The 17,009-nt window shown below is 49.8% G+C and overlaps 2 protein-coding genes across 3 annotated transcripts; one reads left to right on the forward strand and one right to left on the reverse strand.

Moving 5' to 3' along the window:
• The first annotated feature begins 334 nt into the window (after positions 1-334).
• Positions 335-8,284, forward strand: SOX10 (SRY-box transcription factor 10). Its single transcript, XM_008496032.2, has 3 exons — positions 335-759; positions 6,480-6,745; positions 7,128-8,284. The coding sequence occupies exons 1-3, from the start codon at positions 350-352 to the stop codon at positions 7,841-7,843; spliced, it is 1,392 nt and encodes a 463-aa protein (XP_008494254.1). The 5' UTR covers positions 335-349; the 3' UTR covers positions 7,844-8,284.
• Positions 8,285-12,705: 4,421 nt separating this feature from the next.
• Positions 12,706-16,995, reverse strand: POLR2F (RNA polymerase II subunit F). 2 transcript variants are annotated; one of them, XM_008496021.2, is made up of 5 exons: positions 16,903-16,994; positions 16,700-16,769; positions 16,385-16,515; positions 14,693-14,764; positions 12,706-12,899 (listed from the first exon to the last, which is right to left on the reverse strand). In XM_008496021.2, exons 1-5 carry the CDS (start codon positions 16,920-16,922, stop codon positions 12,809-12,811), a joined length of 384 nt encoding a protein of 127 aa, XP_008494243.1. In that variant the 5' UTR covers positions 16,923-16,994; the 3' UTR covers positions 12,706-12,808. The 2 variants fall into 2 exon arrangements, with proteins under 2 accessions (XP_008494243.1, XP_030301555.1); XM_030445695.1 differs by lacking the exons at positions 12,706-12,899; positions 14,693-14,764 and adding an exon at positions 15,009-15,216 and having other exon boundaries at positions 16,903-16,995.
• Positions 16,996-17,009: the final 14 nt, after the last annotated feature.

The following is a 17,009-nucleotide window of genomic DNA, read 5'->3' on the forward strand; positions in this document are numbered from 1 at the left end:
CCCTCTTGCCGCAGGCCCCTCTGCATGTCAGCTCCATATGATTGCAAAGATAGAGATAGGGAGCAATATCCAAATTCATCAGGGGCCCCAACCCATCCCCACCCCCATTGATCACGGGTTTTGCGGTGTGCGCAGCAGTTGCTTTGCTTGCGCTTTTATCAAGTGAACTCTGTCTCGTGGTCAGCTCTTGGAGAGCTTGGAGTCCCTTTCAGATTTGGTGGCTGCTTCTCCTCTTCTCTTTTTTCCCCTCCCTCTTTCCTTTCTTTCCTTTGTTTTTGTCTTCCTCCCTCCCTTCCACAGTGAGAAGAAGGACACCGAGAAGCAAGAGAGAAAGGGCTCGCCAGTGACAATGGCCGACGACCAAGACCTTTCGGAGGTGGAGATGAGCCCAGTGGGCTCTGAAGACCACCACTGCCTCTCGCCAGGACCCTCCATGACATCAGACAACTCCCCACACCTTGCTGGCTCTGGGAACGGGGAGATGGGGAAAGTCAAGAAGGAACAGCAAGACTCAGAAGCAGATGACGACAAGTTCCCAGTGTGTATCCGCGAAGCAGTCAGCCAGGTGCTAAGCGGCTATGACTGGACCCTGGTACCCATGCCCGTCCGGGTCAATGGAAGTAACAAGAGCAAACCACATGTCAAGCGGCCCATGAACGCCTTCATGGTCTGGGCACAGGCTGCCCGGAGGAAACTGGCTGACCAGTACCCACACCTCCACAATGCCGAGCTCAGCAAGACCTTGGGAAAGCTCTGGAGGTAAGAGGGGCCAGGCAGAGCGGGAGCATGAGGGATGGGGTCTGGAGATGTCCTGGAGAGGACTGTGTGGTCAGGTGGAAGTATGAAGACTTATCAGGATGGACCCTGAGGGGACTTTTCTACATGGGGAACCTCCTCACAGGAGGCATGGTCAGATACTGGGGCAGGAGTTGGTAGTTAGACGTAGTGATGGCTTCATCAGCAAAGATTACCTCCATCCTCCGTGGCAGCCCTTTTCCATGTATTCCCCACTAACTTCTGCTATTGTTTCTGACCTGAACAGTCTCATCCTGGTCCTCTCCTGCTTGACTGCCAGGGGAGATCTTGTTTTCTTGGCTCACCCTCTCTGTTGGGCCAAATTTTGTACTAGCAGGAACTGAGCTTAGCCCCAGCCAACTTAACTCACTGGTGCCTGCCTCCAGCCAGTTTGAACTCCGGTCCCAATGCCAACAGGGGCTATTTTCCATGCTGTGCCACAGAGCAAGTGGGAAATCGTGTTACGGCAGAGGAGGAAGTTCGGGAGAAGGGAGCCAGGCAGTCAGAGCCCCATAGCCGTCCTTCCGAGGAAGATGCCAGTTTTGGCAGGCTATGCAAATGTAGTGAGAAGGACAAGGAGAGACCGTGATAGAAAGGGGAGTGAGGTTTAGCAGAAAGGAAGAGACCTTCAACATTCCAAGACTTAGCAGGCTCTCTTGCAACATGCTAGCTGCATCTCCCTTTTGCACCAAGAGAGATGCCCTTCATTCTGGCTGGCACACACACGCTTGTTCCTCTGGCCCTGCCAGTTTGTTGCACCCATTTTCATTTAGCTTTGTGTAGATCCTTCACATAGCTTTCCCAACCTCCTTCTCCTTCCTCTGGCAGACCAGTAGGCTGCTCTGACTGACTGCAGAGGGCCTGTGAGTGTGCAAAGAGCTGTTGTGCTCAGACCAAGCATTTCAGACTGGCCGTGCAGCTTCTTTCCCATCTGACACTCTCTGCCAACAACCCCATCAACTTGTTACACTTTCTGCCACAAGTCCCAATCCCCCACCTTGCCTTGCACCAACTAGAAACAAACCAAGGCAAACAGACCCTCACATTCTCTGTCCTGCTCTGGAGGAAGCCCCCAACCTTGGGTGGGCTAAGAGACATATTTATAAGCAGAAGCAAAACACACTCCATCCAGCATCTGATGCCGAGGTCTCCTCCTGGCTTCAAACCTCCTTGCTCGCAAGGAACTGAATATCTGGGCATTAGCCCAAGCTGCCACGTCAGTCCATTTCGCCTGACTTGTCTGTGTCTAGTGTAGCCCTAACCAAGGCATTTCTTAGGGAAGCTGAAGTTGAAAGCAGGGCATGATTGCAGATGCCTCATCTGATGCTCTTTCCCGCTTTGTTCCCCACTGCCTTCTCTTTTATAGCAGCACCTACTCCCACCTGGGGCTGTGCTGCCAGCCTCTAGACCATGAATCTACACTGGAAGAAGGGGGGTGTGTGAGGGGAAACTCAGTTTTTTTGTTCTCAATATGTTATGGCAAAAAATAGCCAGTTTTTAGAGCAACAGCCTCTCTCTGGACACTGAAAACATAGCAGAACAGTGAAACCCTCCATGGGTATCACATTCAGAAGTCAGGGAGACACAGTCCCCATCCCACGACCACATTCATGAACCCAAATGCCTCCCTGCTCCCAGGGTATGGGTGGCCCCATGGGACTCAGAGCAGGGGGACACTGCTGCTGGATGGTGGGCAAGGGCCTTGGGTGCTTCTCAGGGCACCATACAGCCATGGAGTGTGAATCTGGCAGAGAACTTTGTGGGATCAGACCTGGCATTGTAGTATGGTGCTAGGTTTGGCACCTGCCTGCTCTACTTGTACATGTCCCGTCTCTGACTGTCCCTGGTGCAGGCTGAGACTCTGAGCTGTAAGCCCCAACGGGGACTGTACAGTAGAGTAAGATGGACCATTAGTGCAGTCGGTGTCTGGCCTGTGTAGGACCATGTGTGTGTCTTTCTGTGAGGCTGGGTGGAAATATTAGTCCACAAACCTCCTCAGGATGTGACCCAGAGGTTACCAAGATAGTAGCCTGGAGCCTTGCCCTGCAGCCACTGTACGGTTGGGTCTTGCCTGCTGCCCTCTTCTATGCTGTCCCCAAGTTGTAGCTCCTGTGTATGAGTACAACTGCGAGCAGCTACACTGAGCTCTGGATGGCTTAGTCTCAAACATTGCACAAAAGACTCCTGCAAAAGACTCTGTCTGTTCCTGTACCTCCAGCCTTACAAGGTGATCACCCAAGCCCTACAGCCTATGTCTCTGGCCACTTTGGAAAATGTCGGCACGTTAGGCAGAAAGACGAGCACTGATGAACACAGAGATTGCCTGCAGACCACTGTTAAACCAAGCATGTCCCCAGTGATTGGCAGTGGGTGTGGACAGCCAAGGCTGGGAAATCTTGAAGGGTGGCTAGCAGACTGAGCAGTAACCCCAGTGCAGTCCCACATGCTCCTCAGCAAAACAGGCTGTAATGTTGAGTTTTTTCAAGCCTAGTGGCTGCTCCGGCCCTGTGCCACTGCCAGATCCTCCATGGGCCCCATCTTCCATTGGGGACATCTGCAGGACATGCCCTAATGACTGCAGTAGCCTCCTGTCCCCTAGTGTGGTGCCAGGGGGCTTATGGACCCATCCACCTCCATCTGTACCTATTTGGGGTCCATGTGGTTTGCAGTCAACAAACTGAATGTACTGAAAAAGAAGGGAGGAGTTTTGTGCTCAGTGGTAATGGCTGTTTTCCTTCCTGAGGGGGACAGGGAGCAGCTCTCAAATGGAGGCTGTCTGCTGAAAATGTCGGCATGACTCTCAGCCAAAATGCCAGCCAGCACCACCTCTGGGGCCAAAAACAAGCAGACCATGGGAAGAAAGAGAGGAAGACATAGTGAGGATGGGTAAGAGGACCCAGTGGAGGGATCTTGGCATGGGAGTGGCAGCACTCAGGGAATAGGGTCTTGCCAACAAAACTGGGGCTGTGGATGTGTAGGAAAGCCCTCCTGGATGATTTCTTCTCCCAGCCTTCCCTTGCCTTGCATCAGGAGATGCCCAACCCCATCACCACACTGACTCATCGGCAGCTGAATCCCGGCACAGGGTCAGGCCTCCAGCCTCGGGCACACAGCACAGTGCCATGTCAGGCGGCAGAATGGGAGGCTGCAAAAGGTGGGTGGAAAGATTTTAGCCCTTCTTTCTCCTCCCAGAGAGAGGCGCTGGATGCTTGGCCCTCTCCACTTGGCTCAAGGGAGAACATTTGGTGCCGGGCCGGGCAGCGAGTGCTCGGTTAAGCCACATGAACGGCTTTGCTCTGTGATCCATAACTTCTCTGCCCGTGCAAGATTCCTTTGCATTGTGGCCTGGAGAGTGTGGGGCAAGAGGGGGAGGGCAGGAAGCAAGTGAAATCCAAATCCCCCTAAATCTCCTGGCCTTTGCCTGCTCGCACCAGTTTCACTTTGCTAAAGCCGATTTGAGCTCTGATCCCAGTAGAGGGAGGAGGGAGCAGAAAGCCTTGGAAAGGAGAAGGCAAAGACATGGGGAGCAGACTTGCCACAGTCTTGATAGTGGCACTGCCTGTGAACTGCTGTCAGGGGCAGAGGAGGTGAGGCTTTGCGGCATAGATCAGAGGGCAGCATAGCCTGGACTGGCTCTGGTTCATGCCATCCACAAGATGGATCTGGGAGGCTGAGTTTTGGTCTCCATGAGAGGCTCTGCTTCAAGCTCACCACACACGACCCCTCACAGATCAAAGCTGGCTGTGCAGCCCACAGCCTCTTCAGTCTGAGAAGTGCCCACATGGAAAGAGACCTCTCATTCCCAACCACAGCATCTTAATAGATTTAGCACCATCTGGGCTGAGAGTGCAGGGATGCTAGAGCCTGGCTGCCTTGTAGTGAAGGGTCCCAGACTGCAAGGCTGCAGGTTCTGCCTCCATTCTCCAGCTCCAGTGGAGATGGGGCATTCTGCAAGGATGAAGGTTTTGCCAAGGCAAGGTCACGCCCCAGACCACAGTGTCTATGAGGGTTTGTCATGAAGCCCCTTTGGACCCCTTGGAGGGCCACCTGGAGTGGTGCATGCTGAGGGATTAGAGCCCTACAGGACGCGTGAGTATGGTAGCAGGAGGGAGACAGGAAAGCTGGTGTTGGATTCACAGTGACTCGGTTGCTTTAATCTCCAGGATTAAGGCACTGGAGGAATGTGGTGTGTGGCTGTGACCTGCTCAGGCTGCCTGGAGTGAACCCAGGTCAGCACTGTAACGGGCACCAGACTGTGCCACACACCTTCTGGCTGTTGGCCGGGGGAATGACCAAGGAGAAAGGAGGTGCTTAGAAACCTACCCATTACTTGCTGGTGACTCCTGTAATCCCCTGCCAGATGCATCAATGTGCTCCAGGAGCCATGCCTCCTCCTTGGCTTCAGGTTTCCAGGCTAGTTCAGGCCTTTGTATCTTCCTCAGTGCCTATAGTTCAACAGAATTGGTCACATTTTATTGCTATGGTCTTTGGAGGTACTAAAGTGCTGGCACTGTTCCTTTGTTGGGGGGAAAAAGGCACGGACATCTCATAATTTTTGCTATTTGGGAGCCCCCATTTCTAATGCAAGTCACAGGAAAACTGGCCACTTCTGAGAGCACTGGTTTCTGGTTGGAAGCAGGATGACCTTGAGTCACAGTATGAAAATGAAGTTCTTCCAACCGAGACACTGCTAAAGGCTTGAGCAGTGAGGTTGACTTCATCTTCAAGAGCTCTGAGCCATCCTGCCCACACATTTCACCATTTCCTCGGAGAGCCTTTCTTAACTAGAGTAGTCCATCATCTGGCAGGAATACAGAGAAGCTTACGTTTCTGCAGTGCCTTTCATCCAGACACCAAAACTCATCTATTTCTACAAAGCTAGTACCATATCAACTACATTTTTTTCAACTGCTCATTTAAGTTCAAGAAGGGCTGGTTCTTTGTGCTTCAGCCTTCTGCATTATCCATGTCTAAGGGAAGCAGGAGCTCCAGGAATAGCAGAAGGCACTGCTTCCCCCTCTTTTGAAATTTTCTTTAATTCCCTTCTAGGATACTGCAAGGTGCTTAAAGGCCCAGCAAGCTCCATGCAGCAACATGGATTCTGTGGAGCCAACACCAGCTGCTGCCATTTGTGTTCAGTAGAGCCTCAAACTCATAGCAAAGCCTATGGAAGGGTGGGGATGAAAATGGAATAAACACAGTCTGAGGAAGGGAGAGACATGTAGGAGGCAGGACTACAGGTAGTAAGGATGGCTCACATTGCCTTAGTCCTAGGAGTAATCTTACCTGCCCTTAATTTGCCCAAACTCTTTGAAAGCAGCTTGTTCAACCTTATTTTAGGTTGCTATGAAAGGCTGTGCTTTGTACCTTTGGGGATGAAACTGAAATGTAAGAGAGTTTGCTGAAATTACTGAGATGCATCATCAGTTGGGGAAGGGGGACCCAACACTGGCACTGACTGTTGTCAGGGCTTAATAATTAATGATGAGGAGGAAAACATTACTGTTTCCTCTGAAATACTTCAAAGTTCTCCCTGGTGTTCTGGGAAACACCCTCAATCGGGCAACATCCTAATACTGGGATTTACGTGCTATGTCCCACAGTGCTGGGTATATAAGTGGGTTTTTTTTCTGACGTACCTGCCTCTCTCCTTCCCCTCTTCTCTGCTGCCTTGGCCTCTGCAGGCTGTTGAATGAAAGTGACAAGAGGCCCTTCATTGAAGAGGCAGAGCGGCTGAGGATGCAGCACAAGAAGGACCATCCCGATTACAAGTACCAGCCCCGCCGGCGGAAAAACGGCAAGGCCACGCAGGGCGAAGGTGAAGGCCAGGTGGAGGGGGAGGCTGGTGGGGCTGCTGCCATTCAGGCTCACTACAAGAGTGCCCACCTGGACCACAGGCATCCTGGCGAAGGGTCACCCATGTCTGATGGTCATCCAGAACATCCCTCAGGTGAGTTATAGGTCTCTGTGAACCTACTGACAGGTTACAGGCAGTTTGGAGGCTCAAAAAAAGACAAGTCACCACGGTGAAAGCCTGAGCAATATGGCTTGTTCATGACCAAAGAAACTCTGCTGGAGTATCAGCACTATAGGGACGTACTTGCATTCCTCTGTTCAGGCAAGGTACCATTGCACCCTCCCTCTTTTTTACACAAGATGATATAAAAAGCTTTGCTTTGGGCTGGCTATTTCTTTCTCCCTCCACTAAGTCTCCAGCTGGGCAGTTGCTGGCATGATGGGAGGAGCAGAGCTGGGCTGTGTATAAAGTTCAGGCATAAACTGGTAACTCACCTCTTCTCTTTCTTTCCTCCTCAAAATGTTCTGCTTTGCAGGTCAGAGCCATGGCCCCCCCACACCTCCTACCACCCCTAAGACTGAGCTGCAGGCAGGCAAAGCTGACTCCAAACGAGAAGGGCGTTCCCTGGGCGAAGGGGGAAAGCCACACATTGACTTTGGCAATGTGGACATTGGGGAGATCAGCCACGAAGTGATGTCCAACATGGAGACCTTCGATGTCAATGAATTCGACCAGTACCTGCCACCCAACGGACACGCCGGCCACCCAGGCCATGTTGGGGGCTACGCGGCAGCGGCGGCTGCTGGCTACGGCCTCGGGAGCGCCCTGGCTGCAGCCAGTGGACACTCTGCCTGGATCTCCAAGCAGCACGGAGTCTCTTTGTCCACTGCCACCTCATCGGTGGTGGACTCCAAGGCCCAGGTGAAAACGGAGGGGTCCACCCCTGGAGGCCATTACACTGACCAGCCCTCCACCTCCCAGATAGCTTACACATCCCTGAGTCTGCCCCACTACGGTTCGGCCTTCCCTTCAATCTCCAGGCCACAGTTTGACTACCCGGACCACCAGCCCTCCGGACCCTACTACAGCCATTCCAGCCAAGCATCTGGCCTCTACTCTGCTTTCTCTTATATGGGACCTTCCCAACGTCCCCTTTACACTGCCATCTCTGACCCTGCACCCTCGGTGCCACAGTCCCATAGCCCCACACACTGGGAACAGCCGGTGTATACGACTCTCTCCAGACCATAAGGGCACAAGGAACGGTGACCGAAGCAGCGACGGAAAGGCTCCGAAGACTTAGCACAGGCAGAAGAGCCTCCGAACTCCGAGGTCACTCAGTGTCATCCAGCCACCAGAACCCACTGAGTATACAGAAGTGCCTTTCTTGACCCCGGCTATCGCTGGCTCACCCGCCTAGAAGAAGGTTTTTCGCCCTTTCACCCTTTACCAATTTCATGCAGGCCATGTGAATGGCATGTGACACCTTACTGGCCTTCTAGATGAGAAGGATTCTAGACATGGAGTGACTGGTCCATGGTGGGTTTCGTTGTGTGCACCCTAAACTGTACGATGAGACAGACTGCCCTTTCCTTCCCCTCCCCAGACTGCTCCAGGGAGTTAGCAAGTGCTTCCAACAGGCCACAATGGCCAACACTTTGTCACCCTGCTGCAGGTGAAGGGTGGCTGCTCAGCCTTGGTGAACATGATATGGGAGGAGTACTAGGGAGGATGGCACAGCCTGGCTTCCTTGCCATCAGCATGGTGCAGCAGTCCTGCCTAAGATTCACACATGCATGAATTTCGAACTCCATTGGAAGACCAACCTACCCTTGCTTCCCTGCCAACTTCCCTGCATCCTAGTTTTTTTCCCCTGCCTCTTCTCCCCATCCTGTCTCCGCTTAATCCCACGCTCTTTCTTGCATGGAGATTTTAAGGCTTGCCTGAACAATACACAGGACTTGGGAACTGCACTGTCAGTCTTAGCTGCCCATACCACAGCCTGTGTACACACATGTGCTCACATATGTAGGTGCAGGAGAGGTGGGGAAAGACCAAGTGAATGATCAAGGTGCTGTGCATGAATCCTCCTTCCTTACAATTACTCTATATCATTCATTTATGTTTGGCATTTCTGGCATCTTGGTCCTTCCTAATCTCTTCAGTATCCCAAAAAACTTCAGAGCAAACTTGGCCCTTGCTCTTCCATGTCTGCCTGTGCCTGCGTGAGATGAAGAGGCACCAAGAAAGCTACTATGCACTTGCCAACCCCCCGAGTTGATTCCAATACTCTCTTTGAACTACCACTCCAAACTCAGGCTGATGGAGTGTGCAGCTCCACTCATTTGCTCATCATATCTCCTTGTCAGTCAACACCTCCCTTCTACTTATGTTGAAGATGGAATGATCCTCCTGTGGCTTCAAGAAAGGCAGATATGCACCCAGTTTTGGACGAGTGTAAAGAAAATCAGCCTATTTAGATGTAAAATAATTTGTTTTCCCCTTTGTGTTTAAACCTGGAAACAACCAGCTCTTACAGTCAGATCATCCTCCTTTTTCAACCCAACACCTGAGGACAGTCTGCTTTACTTCTCCTTTGTCACCTCTAGAACTGGGGTGATTTGTCATGCCAGGGAGTGAACTGGAACAAAAGTTGCTGCAGGAAAAGATGAATCCTGGCAACTCACCAGAGACATGTTGTGGGACCTTCCAATGGATACTGCAGTCTAGAAAGATAAAATACTTTAACCAAACATGGACTGTGATTGGTGCCGCTGTTTCCTTCTGCTGATATGACTGTCAGATGCTATTCCTGCCTCCCTTAGCTATGGATGACTTCTCCTTGTGGTGTCTGAAAAGATCATGTAGAATGTTTGCTCCCTGTACATGTGTAACCTCTTCCAGCCCTCTCCCCTTATTTATGCAAGTAGCACCTTCCTCCCCCACCTCCCTTTCCCAGTCTCTATGCTGTCCTAGCACCATTAACTCTGCATAAAACATATGGAATAATAAACTCAAAAGTTTCATTTTCATGTGTCTTAGTTTGTTGGCTTCTCTCCTGAAAGTCTTTCCTGAAAGATTCAGCATGCACAGTTAAGAAAGGTTTGTATGTACTTCATCCAAGAATTTCTTAATGTGATTGTTAATGCTCTCCAGAATGGGAGTGTGGAGTTTATCATCCTAGCTCCTCAAAACCAGGTGGCATATTACATCCCTTAAAAAACCCCAACAAACTTCCCCACATACACAAACTTGTGTGTTTTGGAAGCAACCATTAGTTTCTCTGCAGAAACTCAACACCCTGGCCTCTTGCCTTCCACAAGCAAGAACATAAACAGAGACACACATTTGCACTCATACACACAGACTTCATCCAACAATAGATGTATACACCTTCTTGCTGAAGAAGACATCCTGGGTGTAGTCAGGACCTGGGAAGACATCTGAAGATGTTTGGAAAGGAAATGTACAGCAGATACTGGTCTGCTTAAGAACATCTCTCAAGGCCAACGGTAGCAAGGTAGGATATCAATCAACACTGAGACTCCACAACTACAAAATTATTCCAAAAGTTTCAGTGTATCACAGTATTGATCAGATCCATCCAGTGAGTTTATGTTCCCTAAGTGCTTTAAGGGTGAATTGAGTAAGCAGGAGGTCTAGGAACTGTGGAACATGTTCAAAGCTTTTTTAAAACTCACAGCAGTATCTGGATGAAGCACTTCATAGGGCCAAGAGCATCATCAGCAGAATGGCTTAATAGATCTAGCAATGGCAATGCTAGCTAAAGAGCTCCATACAAAATAGGACTGTGACCATTTACTGGAGAGGAGGAGAAATTTCTGCCCTAAGTTACAGGCTGTGGGGAGAGCCCAGAAGGGAACTACTGCACTGCAGACCAGGCCAGGAGTACCCGTGGGGAGAAAGGGAAGCCATGGGAGTAGGAGAGCTGATCACAGGTACATGGTATAGACAAACAGAAGAGTGGGAAAAGAAAGATCTTAACCACACATAAGTACTCTTCTTCAGCTCTTCAAAAAGCAAACTAAGAAAGCAAATGGGCTCTGCCCCGTGGTTCCCTAGTGGAAGGAGATGCCACCTCTCATCTAGGAGGGATCACACAACTAAGACAAGACAGAGAATGCCACTGGTAACAGAGGAGTTAACTGCTCCTCCTGCAGCCTAGCAGGAGCTGAGCTGGCCCAGCATCCTTCCCTGTCCCTTTAATCGTATCTGATACAGATGCGAGGCTGGGGAGGGGAGTTGGGTAGGGAACAAAGAAGCCATTTAAAAAAAAAAAAAAAAAAAAGACAAGAAAACGACCCCCGCTCCATGGCAGACGCCAAAACTATTGCACAAAGGCACCATTTCAGGGCTGAAATTTCACCGCACCAACGTGATTAAAGGATTCCATGGAGGGTGGGGGGAGAGGGCTGAAGGCCACAGTGCTGCAAATTAACCTTTTCTTGGTTAAGATGGCCTGGACCAGGAAGCACTTGTGTTCCTCACAGTCAGCCCCCTCCTCACACCTGCAAGGATGGCCTGGTTCTTTTACAGGGAGCAGTGAGAGAATGACATCCATGGTGGGTTACATGAGCTGAGTTCCCAGGCAGGTGGATGCAAACTCCCTTAGGGACGTGGATGCTCCTCTGCAGGCACTGACCACACATACAGCATGGAGAACACAGGCTTTATGAGCATAAGCCTTAACATGAACTGGCTAGGAAGGTTTCTCCTGGAGCAATGTGAGGAGAAAACAGCTGAAACGACATTTACCTTCCCTCTTCTTCTCTTTAAAAAAACCCAAAAATCCCAATGACAATTTTTAATAGGGTAATTGAGAAAGACTCAATGTGTTCTACCCAAGAGCTCAGATCTTTCTTGTGAAGAATCTCAGAGCAGACAGAAGATCACAGAATTGCCACTGTTGTAAAAGACCTCTAAGATCACCCTGTCCAACCATCAGTCCAGAACACACAACACCTTCTCAATAAAGTATGTCCTGATGTGCCTTATCTACACTTTTTTTTTTTTTTTTAATACCTACAGGGATGGTGACTCCAACACCTCCCTGGGCATCCTGTTCTAGTGCCTACCTAGTATTTCAGTAAAGAAATTCTTCCTAATATCTAGTCTAAACCTCTCCTGGCATAACTTCTGGTCATTTCCTCTAGTTCTAAATCAGGAAAACAAAACCCAGTAGTGGTTGGCCTCTGAATGTATCTCCCCAACTCTTCTTGATTTGAGCAAGGGGCTACAATTTTTCTGCTCCCTGCACATCAGAGGTAAGACTGCAGGAGACTTAAGGAGACAAATCACCAATCTTTCACCACACTACAGACTAAAGGAACTCTTTTAAGTTTTAACTGCTGTTGTACCACTGTGAGCTCCACAGGAGGTCATACAGCCCAAATGGCTGGAGAGCACCCCTACCCCCAGGACCATCAGTTCCACTGCCTGTCAGGGAACAGCTGTACAAGGAGGAAGAAGAAGCAACAACCTAAGGCTGCTGAGCTGGTGGGACTGTGAGTGGCGACTGGGCTTCCGGCTGGGGCAGTGCCACTGAAAGGGGATCCCCACCTCTGATAAGCAGCAGGAGCAGGGAAACAATAGGTGATTTGATGAGAGCTGCTCTACGATACTCCTGAGAAGCCCTACAGCCAGCCCTGGCCAGAGAGGAAATTGGGGGTTTCCACAGCAACCTGCTCAGGGCACAAAGGCCCAACTGTCTAGGGGGAAGCAATGGAGGTGTCTCAGCACTCCTGTTTTAAGAAGGGAGAGGGGTGGAGGACTGGAATCTTTCTGAAGTACCTGCTAGAGCATTTTTGTACAGCAGGCGTTTAATTGGCTACCAGTCCTATAGCTGGAGAGGAGTGCTGCTGGGGGAGGATGAAGCAGTTATTGCAGTCCTCAGCAATATGGTCTTTACAGGTGAAAAAAGGCCACAAGAAAAGCGGGGCACTTAGCTCTCTAATCTTATTAATATAGTTTATGATGCAAAAAGAATAATGAATAATGACCGAGCTGGTAGACTGAAGAAAGTCTTCTCCTGGACGTGTCAGACTCAGATAAAAGAGAAGGTGGAAGAAAACATGCAAGCAAACAAACCCACATTCAGCTTAAAATGGGGAGACTTATAATTTATTTACACAAATATAAACAAAAATAGAAACATCTCTGGTGAAGGAAAGAAGCCAAATGATTTCTGGAGGCTGATCAGTCTGTGATAATTAACTCATCCACACCCCAGTCTTCATAGCTCCCATCTGGCAGGTAACGACGGATGATTATGGGGATCTTGCGTGCTCTGAAGAGAAGACAGAGAGGTGAACAGAAATGCCAGAGCCCTCACTGAACTGTCTCAGCAGGCGATGGGAACTGAGGTGCTTAGAGGCTTCAGTACGGCCCTTATGTGTAACTGAGAGATCACAGAATCATCACAGAACGGTTTGGACTGGAAGGGACCTTAAGTATCATCATTCCCCTGTGTGGGCAGGGACACCTCCCACCAGACCAGGTTGTTTCAAGACCCATCCAACCTGGCCTTGAACAACTGGCCTTCAGATTTGTGTGGCAACAGCAATTTGGTATTATATAGCAGGGGGAAGTCCCAACAACCTTCTCTCTTGCTCGTAGGAGCAAAGAGCTGAGCACTGTTAGACTCGAAACCAAAGACCTCCAGGTCACCTTTGCTGATAGATACTGCAGGAATTGAGCCCTGTGATCTGAACCCAGTATTTTTTATTGTTAAATATTTTTTATCAGTGGGTCTGAACCCACTGCTTTTTAATCCCACAGGAGAAAAAAACAATTAAGAATCAAGGGACTTGAACAAATAATAACGTTTTGTTTGTTGGAAGACTTCTCCCCGCAAGACACTAAAACAGTGGCAGAATTTTGAGAACCTTTGCTAAATTCTGGAATTTAGAGTGTTTTGCACCCTGAAAACATCAGTTACTTATTAAGACGGATAGGAAACAGGGACTATTCAGGAACCTGGTATAGCTGAGAGGGAGCACAGCATCTGCTAGCAGTGCTTCCAATTGGAAAGCAAGAAGACACTGAACAGAATTCAAGTTAATGGAAGGAAATTTAAGTCAGCAGAATGTAATCAGTCTGGAATCTAAACAGGGCATCAGGTTTCAACTGTATTAGACTTGAAAAGTAATACAACTTCTTTAATGATCATATTCAGGGCTGTAGTTTTTTCCAGTAGAGAAGTAGCTCCCGCATGCCAACAATTACAAATGAATTTTGGCTCAGAACAGGATGCCACTATACTTTGCCACACCCTGACTTACTTTCTACAGCTCGTGCTCAGACAGTGACCAGGAGGAACTCAGACTGAGCTTGGAAATCTGACAGGAACCTGACCTAGGGAGCTTTTGCCAGCAATAAAGGGAGCTGTAATAAAGTCTGCAAGAGTGGTTGCATTGCACCAATAAACTGGGGGAGGGAGGGGCAGATCATTTCAAGAATGGGCACTTAAACAGTGATGGAGTCCAGCTGCTCTGCTTGAAGGATACCTGCATGTGACCCAGGTCACAGACCATGCAGAGCAAGCAGGGAGCTCTGGTGTGGGAAGCTGGGCCAGTGAGTTGTCATCCAGATGCTGCCTCTGCTATAGTCAGAGATTTATCTTTCTGTAAGCAGAGGATGTGTCTCCCCACAACCACAACAGGCCAAGCATGGAAGGCTATGGGAAAAGAATATCCTTAAACAGGTCTCCTGGCTCTTATTTTTTTCATTTCATTTGAATGCACGTGTAATTCAGACAGCTACTTCAAATCAGCTCCACTCGGAATTAAACTGACTGCAGAAAGATGAGGACCTTGGGTTCTCATCACAGAAATAAAGAACACTTAGACTCCAAGGTTAAGGAGGTCAGAGCACTTCTAATCATCAGTACTTTGCATGAGCCACTCAGCTGGGAGAGAACAGCTATGAAGAGGTACCCAGGTGAAAAGGGGAGAGCAACTGCAGAGGTCACTGCTCTCGAGGGAAGACAAGGCTGTCTTGAAGGTGCTAAATCCTGGGATAAGGAGATGTCTGCTGGCTTTATGGAAATCAACATGTTCATGGTTAAGGTCCAGGACTTACTTGAGTTCTTTCATGGCAATGAGCAAGGGGTCAGTCTCTCCTTCCAACTCCACCATCACAGGGGCACACATCCTGGGACAGAACAACAGTCACTTGAGAGAACACCCTGAGAGGGAAGAGGCACAGCTAAACCTGTGCTAACCTACACCACCCAGACAACAGACTGTCTGACAGGAGTGTGGGACACCACCTCAGCAAACCTGATTTGCTCTGTTGCAAAGAAATTTTCCCCCAAGTGGTTATGGACTAGGAGCTTTTACTTGAATGTTCTTGCACCATCCCTCAGACTCTGCTGACCAGCAGAGCACGGGCTGGTCAGATCTACACTCTTTTAGTCAACCCCTGCTTTAATTAAATGTGAGAAAAAGAGAGATTCTAAAATAAAAGCAATAAAGAGGGTGGGTACACCATAAAATGAGATGAGTTCTATAACTCCAGCATATTTCTTACGTTTCAATTTGCTTACACCTTCCAGGTTCTGGCTGGGGGAAAGCAAGGAGCTGGATTTATGATGCACTCTACCTCTAGGAAGGAAAAAAATTAGCATTTTGCAGAGGGTTGTGACAGCAGAGCAAACATGGGTGACAGTATCTGCCCATGAGACAGCAGCAGCAAAGAAAATTCACGTCATGCATAGCTAAGGCCACTGGGGGCTGCTGCTGGCCCGGGTTCAGCACTGAAGGCAGAAGATGTAGGTGATGCAGAACCAGGCACCAGAGTACAATGGGTTATGGACCTGGCACCAGCCCATCTCATCTGCCCTGCTTTTTCTGGCCCCCCACTAATTGAAAGACTGTGCACAAAACAGCTTCACAGAGTGAAGGCTGTGCAAAGAACAGCTTGGCAAAGCAGTGATGAAAGATCTCATCACCAGCTATGAGCTTCCAAACCCTGTAGAGGAGAGGCATCATTTGGAGGGTGGATATAACCAAGGTGAAGCTCAGAAATGCACTTTCAGACAGACCTTGCCATAGCCTCATGATCTTGCTCATAAGGCATTCTTCCAAAAAAGCATCAAAAAAGATTTGTGTTATTAAAAGAAGTCTAGACAGGTAAATGGATAAAGCTGAAACCTGCCAGGAGCACTTAAAATAGGCTTTAGATGGTATTACCATAAATACCATATAAATACCATGGCATTACCACAAATGAGGCCCCACTATTCCAAATCTTTTTTTAAAAAATAAACACCTTACAGCTTGCCACAATGCAACTGCACTTAAAACAGGTTTCAGGTTGGTCACTCCATTCCAAATTCTTACAGCCCTGTGGTACCAGCTGAAGACATTCTGGAGCATTCCTCTCTCCTTTCAACACTGCCTTTTGCAAACCAGTTCTGAGCTTTCCAGCCCACATTGGTTCCCTTATGAAAGGCAGAAACCAGCATCAGCTTGTCACATCTGCCTCCCCTCTCATTCTGCCTGTGAGCTAGGAAGGTTAATTTGGAGCTGCTGAATGCCCTTCCTCTACAGGCATAAATACCACCATCTCTGCCAGGGAGTGATATCAAGGCTTTATAAGCAACTGAGAGCTACACAGCCCTGTCCTTCAGTGTTGACCAAGTTGGTGATCTACAAACTCAGCAACTGGGTAAGAGATTACATGAGATCCAGCAATTTTTAAGGAAGGAGCTTTCACTGGGAAGGGAGGAAAAGCTGTGACGACGCTCAGGATACAGAACTAAATACTCACGCAATCTGGAGGGCACGAGTGCCCAGGACTCTGGCCCGCTCATACTTGGTCATGTAGGGGGTGGTGATCCGCTTCTGGTTGGCCTGCTGCCGCTCTCCCGAGGGGAGGATCTCCACGTTCTCCTGTCCCTCCTGGGGGAAAGCAGACCAGTGCTCCAGCTCGGCTGTGCCCACCTCCAGCCAGGCCCCGCGGTGCTGGCAGAGCCCCCGAGGCCTCCCCAGCCCCAACGACCACCTAGCCAGGCCGCCACCATGCTTTGAGGTACCACCAGAGCCTGCTCGGGACAGCAGGCGAGGCGATCCGCGGAGCACTCACCTCCTCAGCGTTCTCCAGGTCCTCCAGGCCTTCATCCTCCTCCACATCATCGAAGTCGTCCCCGTCAAAGCTGCGGGAGGAAGACACACGTCGCACACGGGTCAGACTTGCCCCGCCGCGGGCTCCTCCCCAACCCACCCGGCGCCCCTAAGCGCAATATGCTGCCGCCTTTCCTCCCTCCCCTTCCCGTTCCCGGCTCTCACTTGTCCTCGTTGTCGGACATGTTGCCTCCTCCTCGCCTTCCTGCCGGGCGGAAGTAGCGACCGCTTCCGGGTTCTCGCCGTACCGTACACGGAAGTGCCGGGGCTGT

This window comes from Calypte anna, chromosome 1, assembly GCF_003957555.1.
Source record: "Calypte anna isolate BGI_N300 chromosome 1, bCalAnn1_v1.p, whole genome shotgun sequence".
NCBI classification, from domain to species: domain Eukaryota; kingdom Metazoa; phylum Chordata; class Aves; order Apodiformes; family Trochilidae; genus Calypte; species Calypte anna.

Bases quoted from the DNA above. Each gene is read 5' to 3' on its own strand.
- SOX10 (XM_008496032.2), top strand. From the start codon at position 350: ATGGCCGACGACCAAGACCTTTCGGAGGTGGAGATGAGCCCAGTGGGC. The intron at 760-6,479 runs GTAAGAGGGGCC...TGGCCTCTGCAG, and splicing joins ACCTTGGGAAAGCTCTGGAG to GCTGTTGAATGAAAGTGACA. The intron at 6,746-7,127 runs GTGAGTTATAGG...TCTGCTTTGCAG, and splicing joins TCATCCAGAACATCCCTCAG to GTCAGAGCCATGGCCCCCCC.
- POLR2F (XM_030445695.1), bottom strand. From the start codon at position 16,922: ATGTCCGACAACGAGGACAA. The intron at 16,516-16,699 runs GTGAGTGCTCCG...GCTTTCCCCCAG, and splicing joins ACCTGGAGAACGCTGAGGAG to GAGGGACAGGAGAACGTGGA. The intron at 15,217-16,384 runs GTGAGTATTTAG...TTTCCTTCCTAG, and splicing joins ACTCGTGCCCTCCAGATTGC to AGGTAGAGTGCATCATAAAT.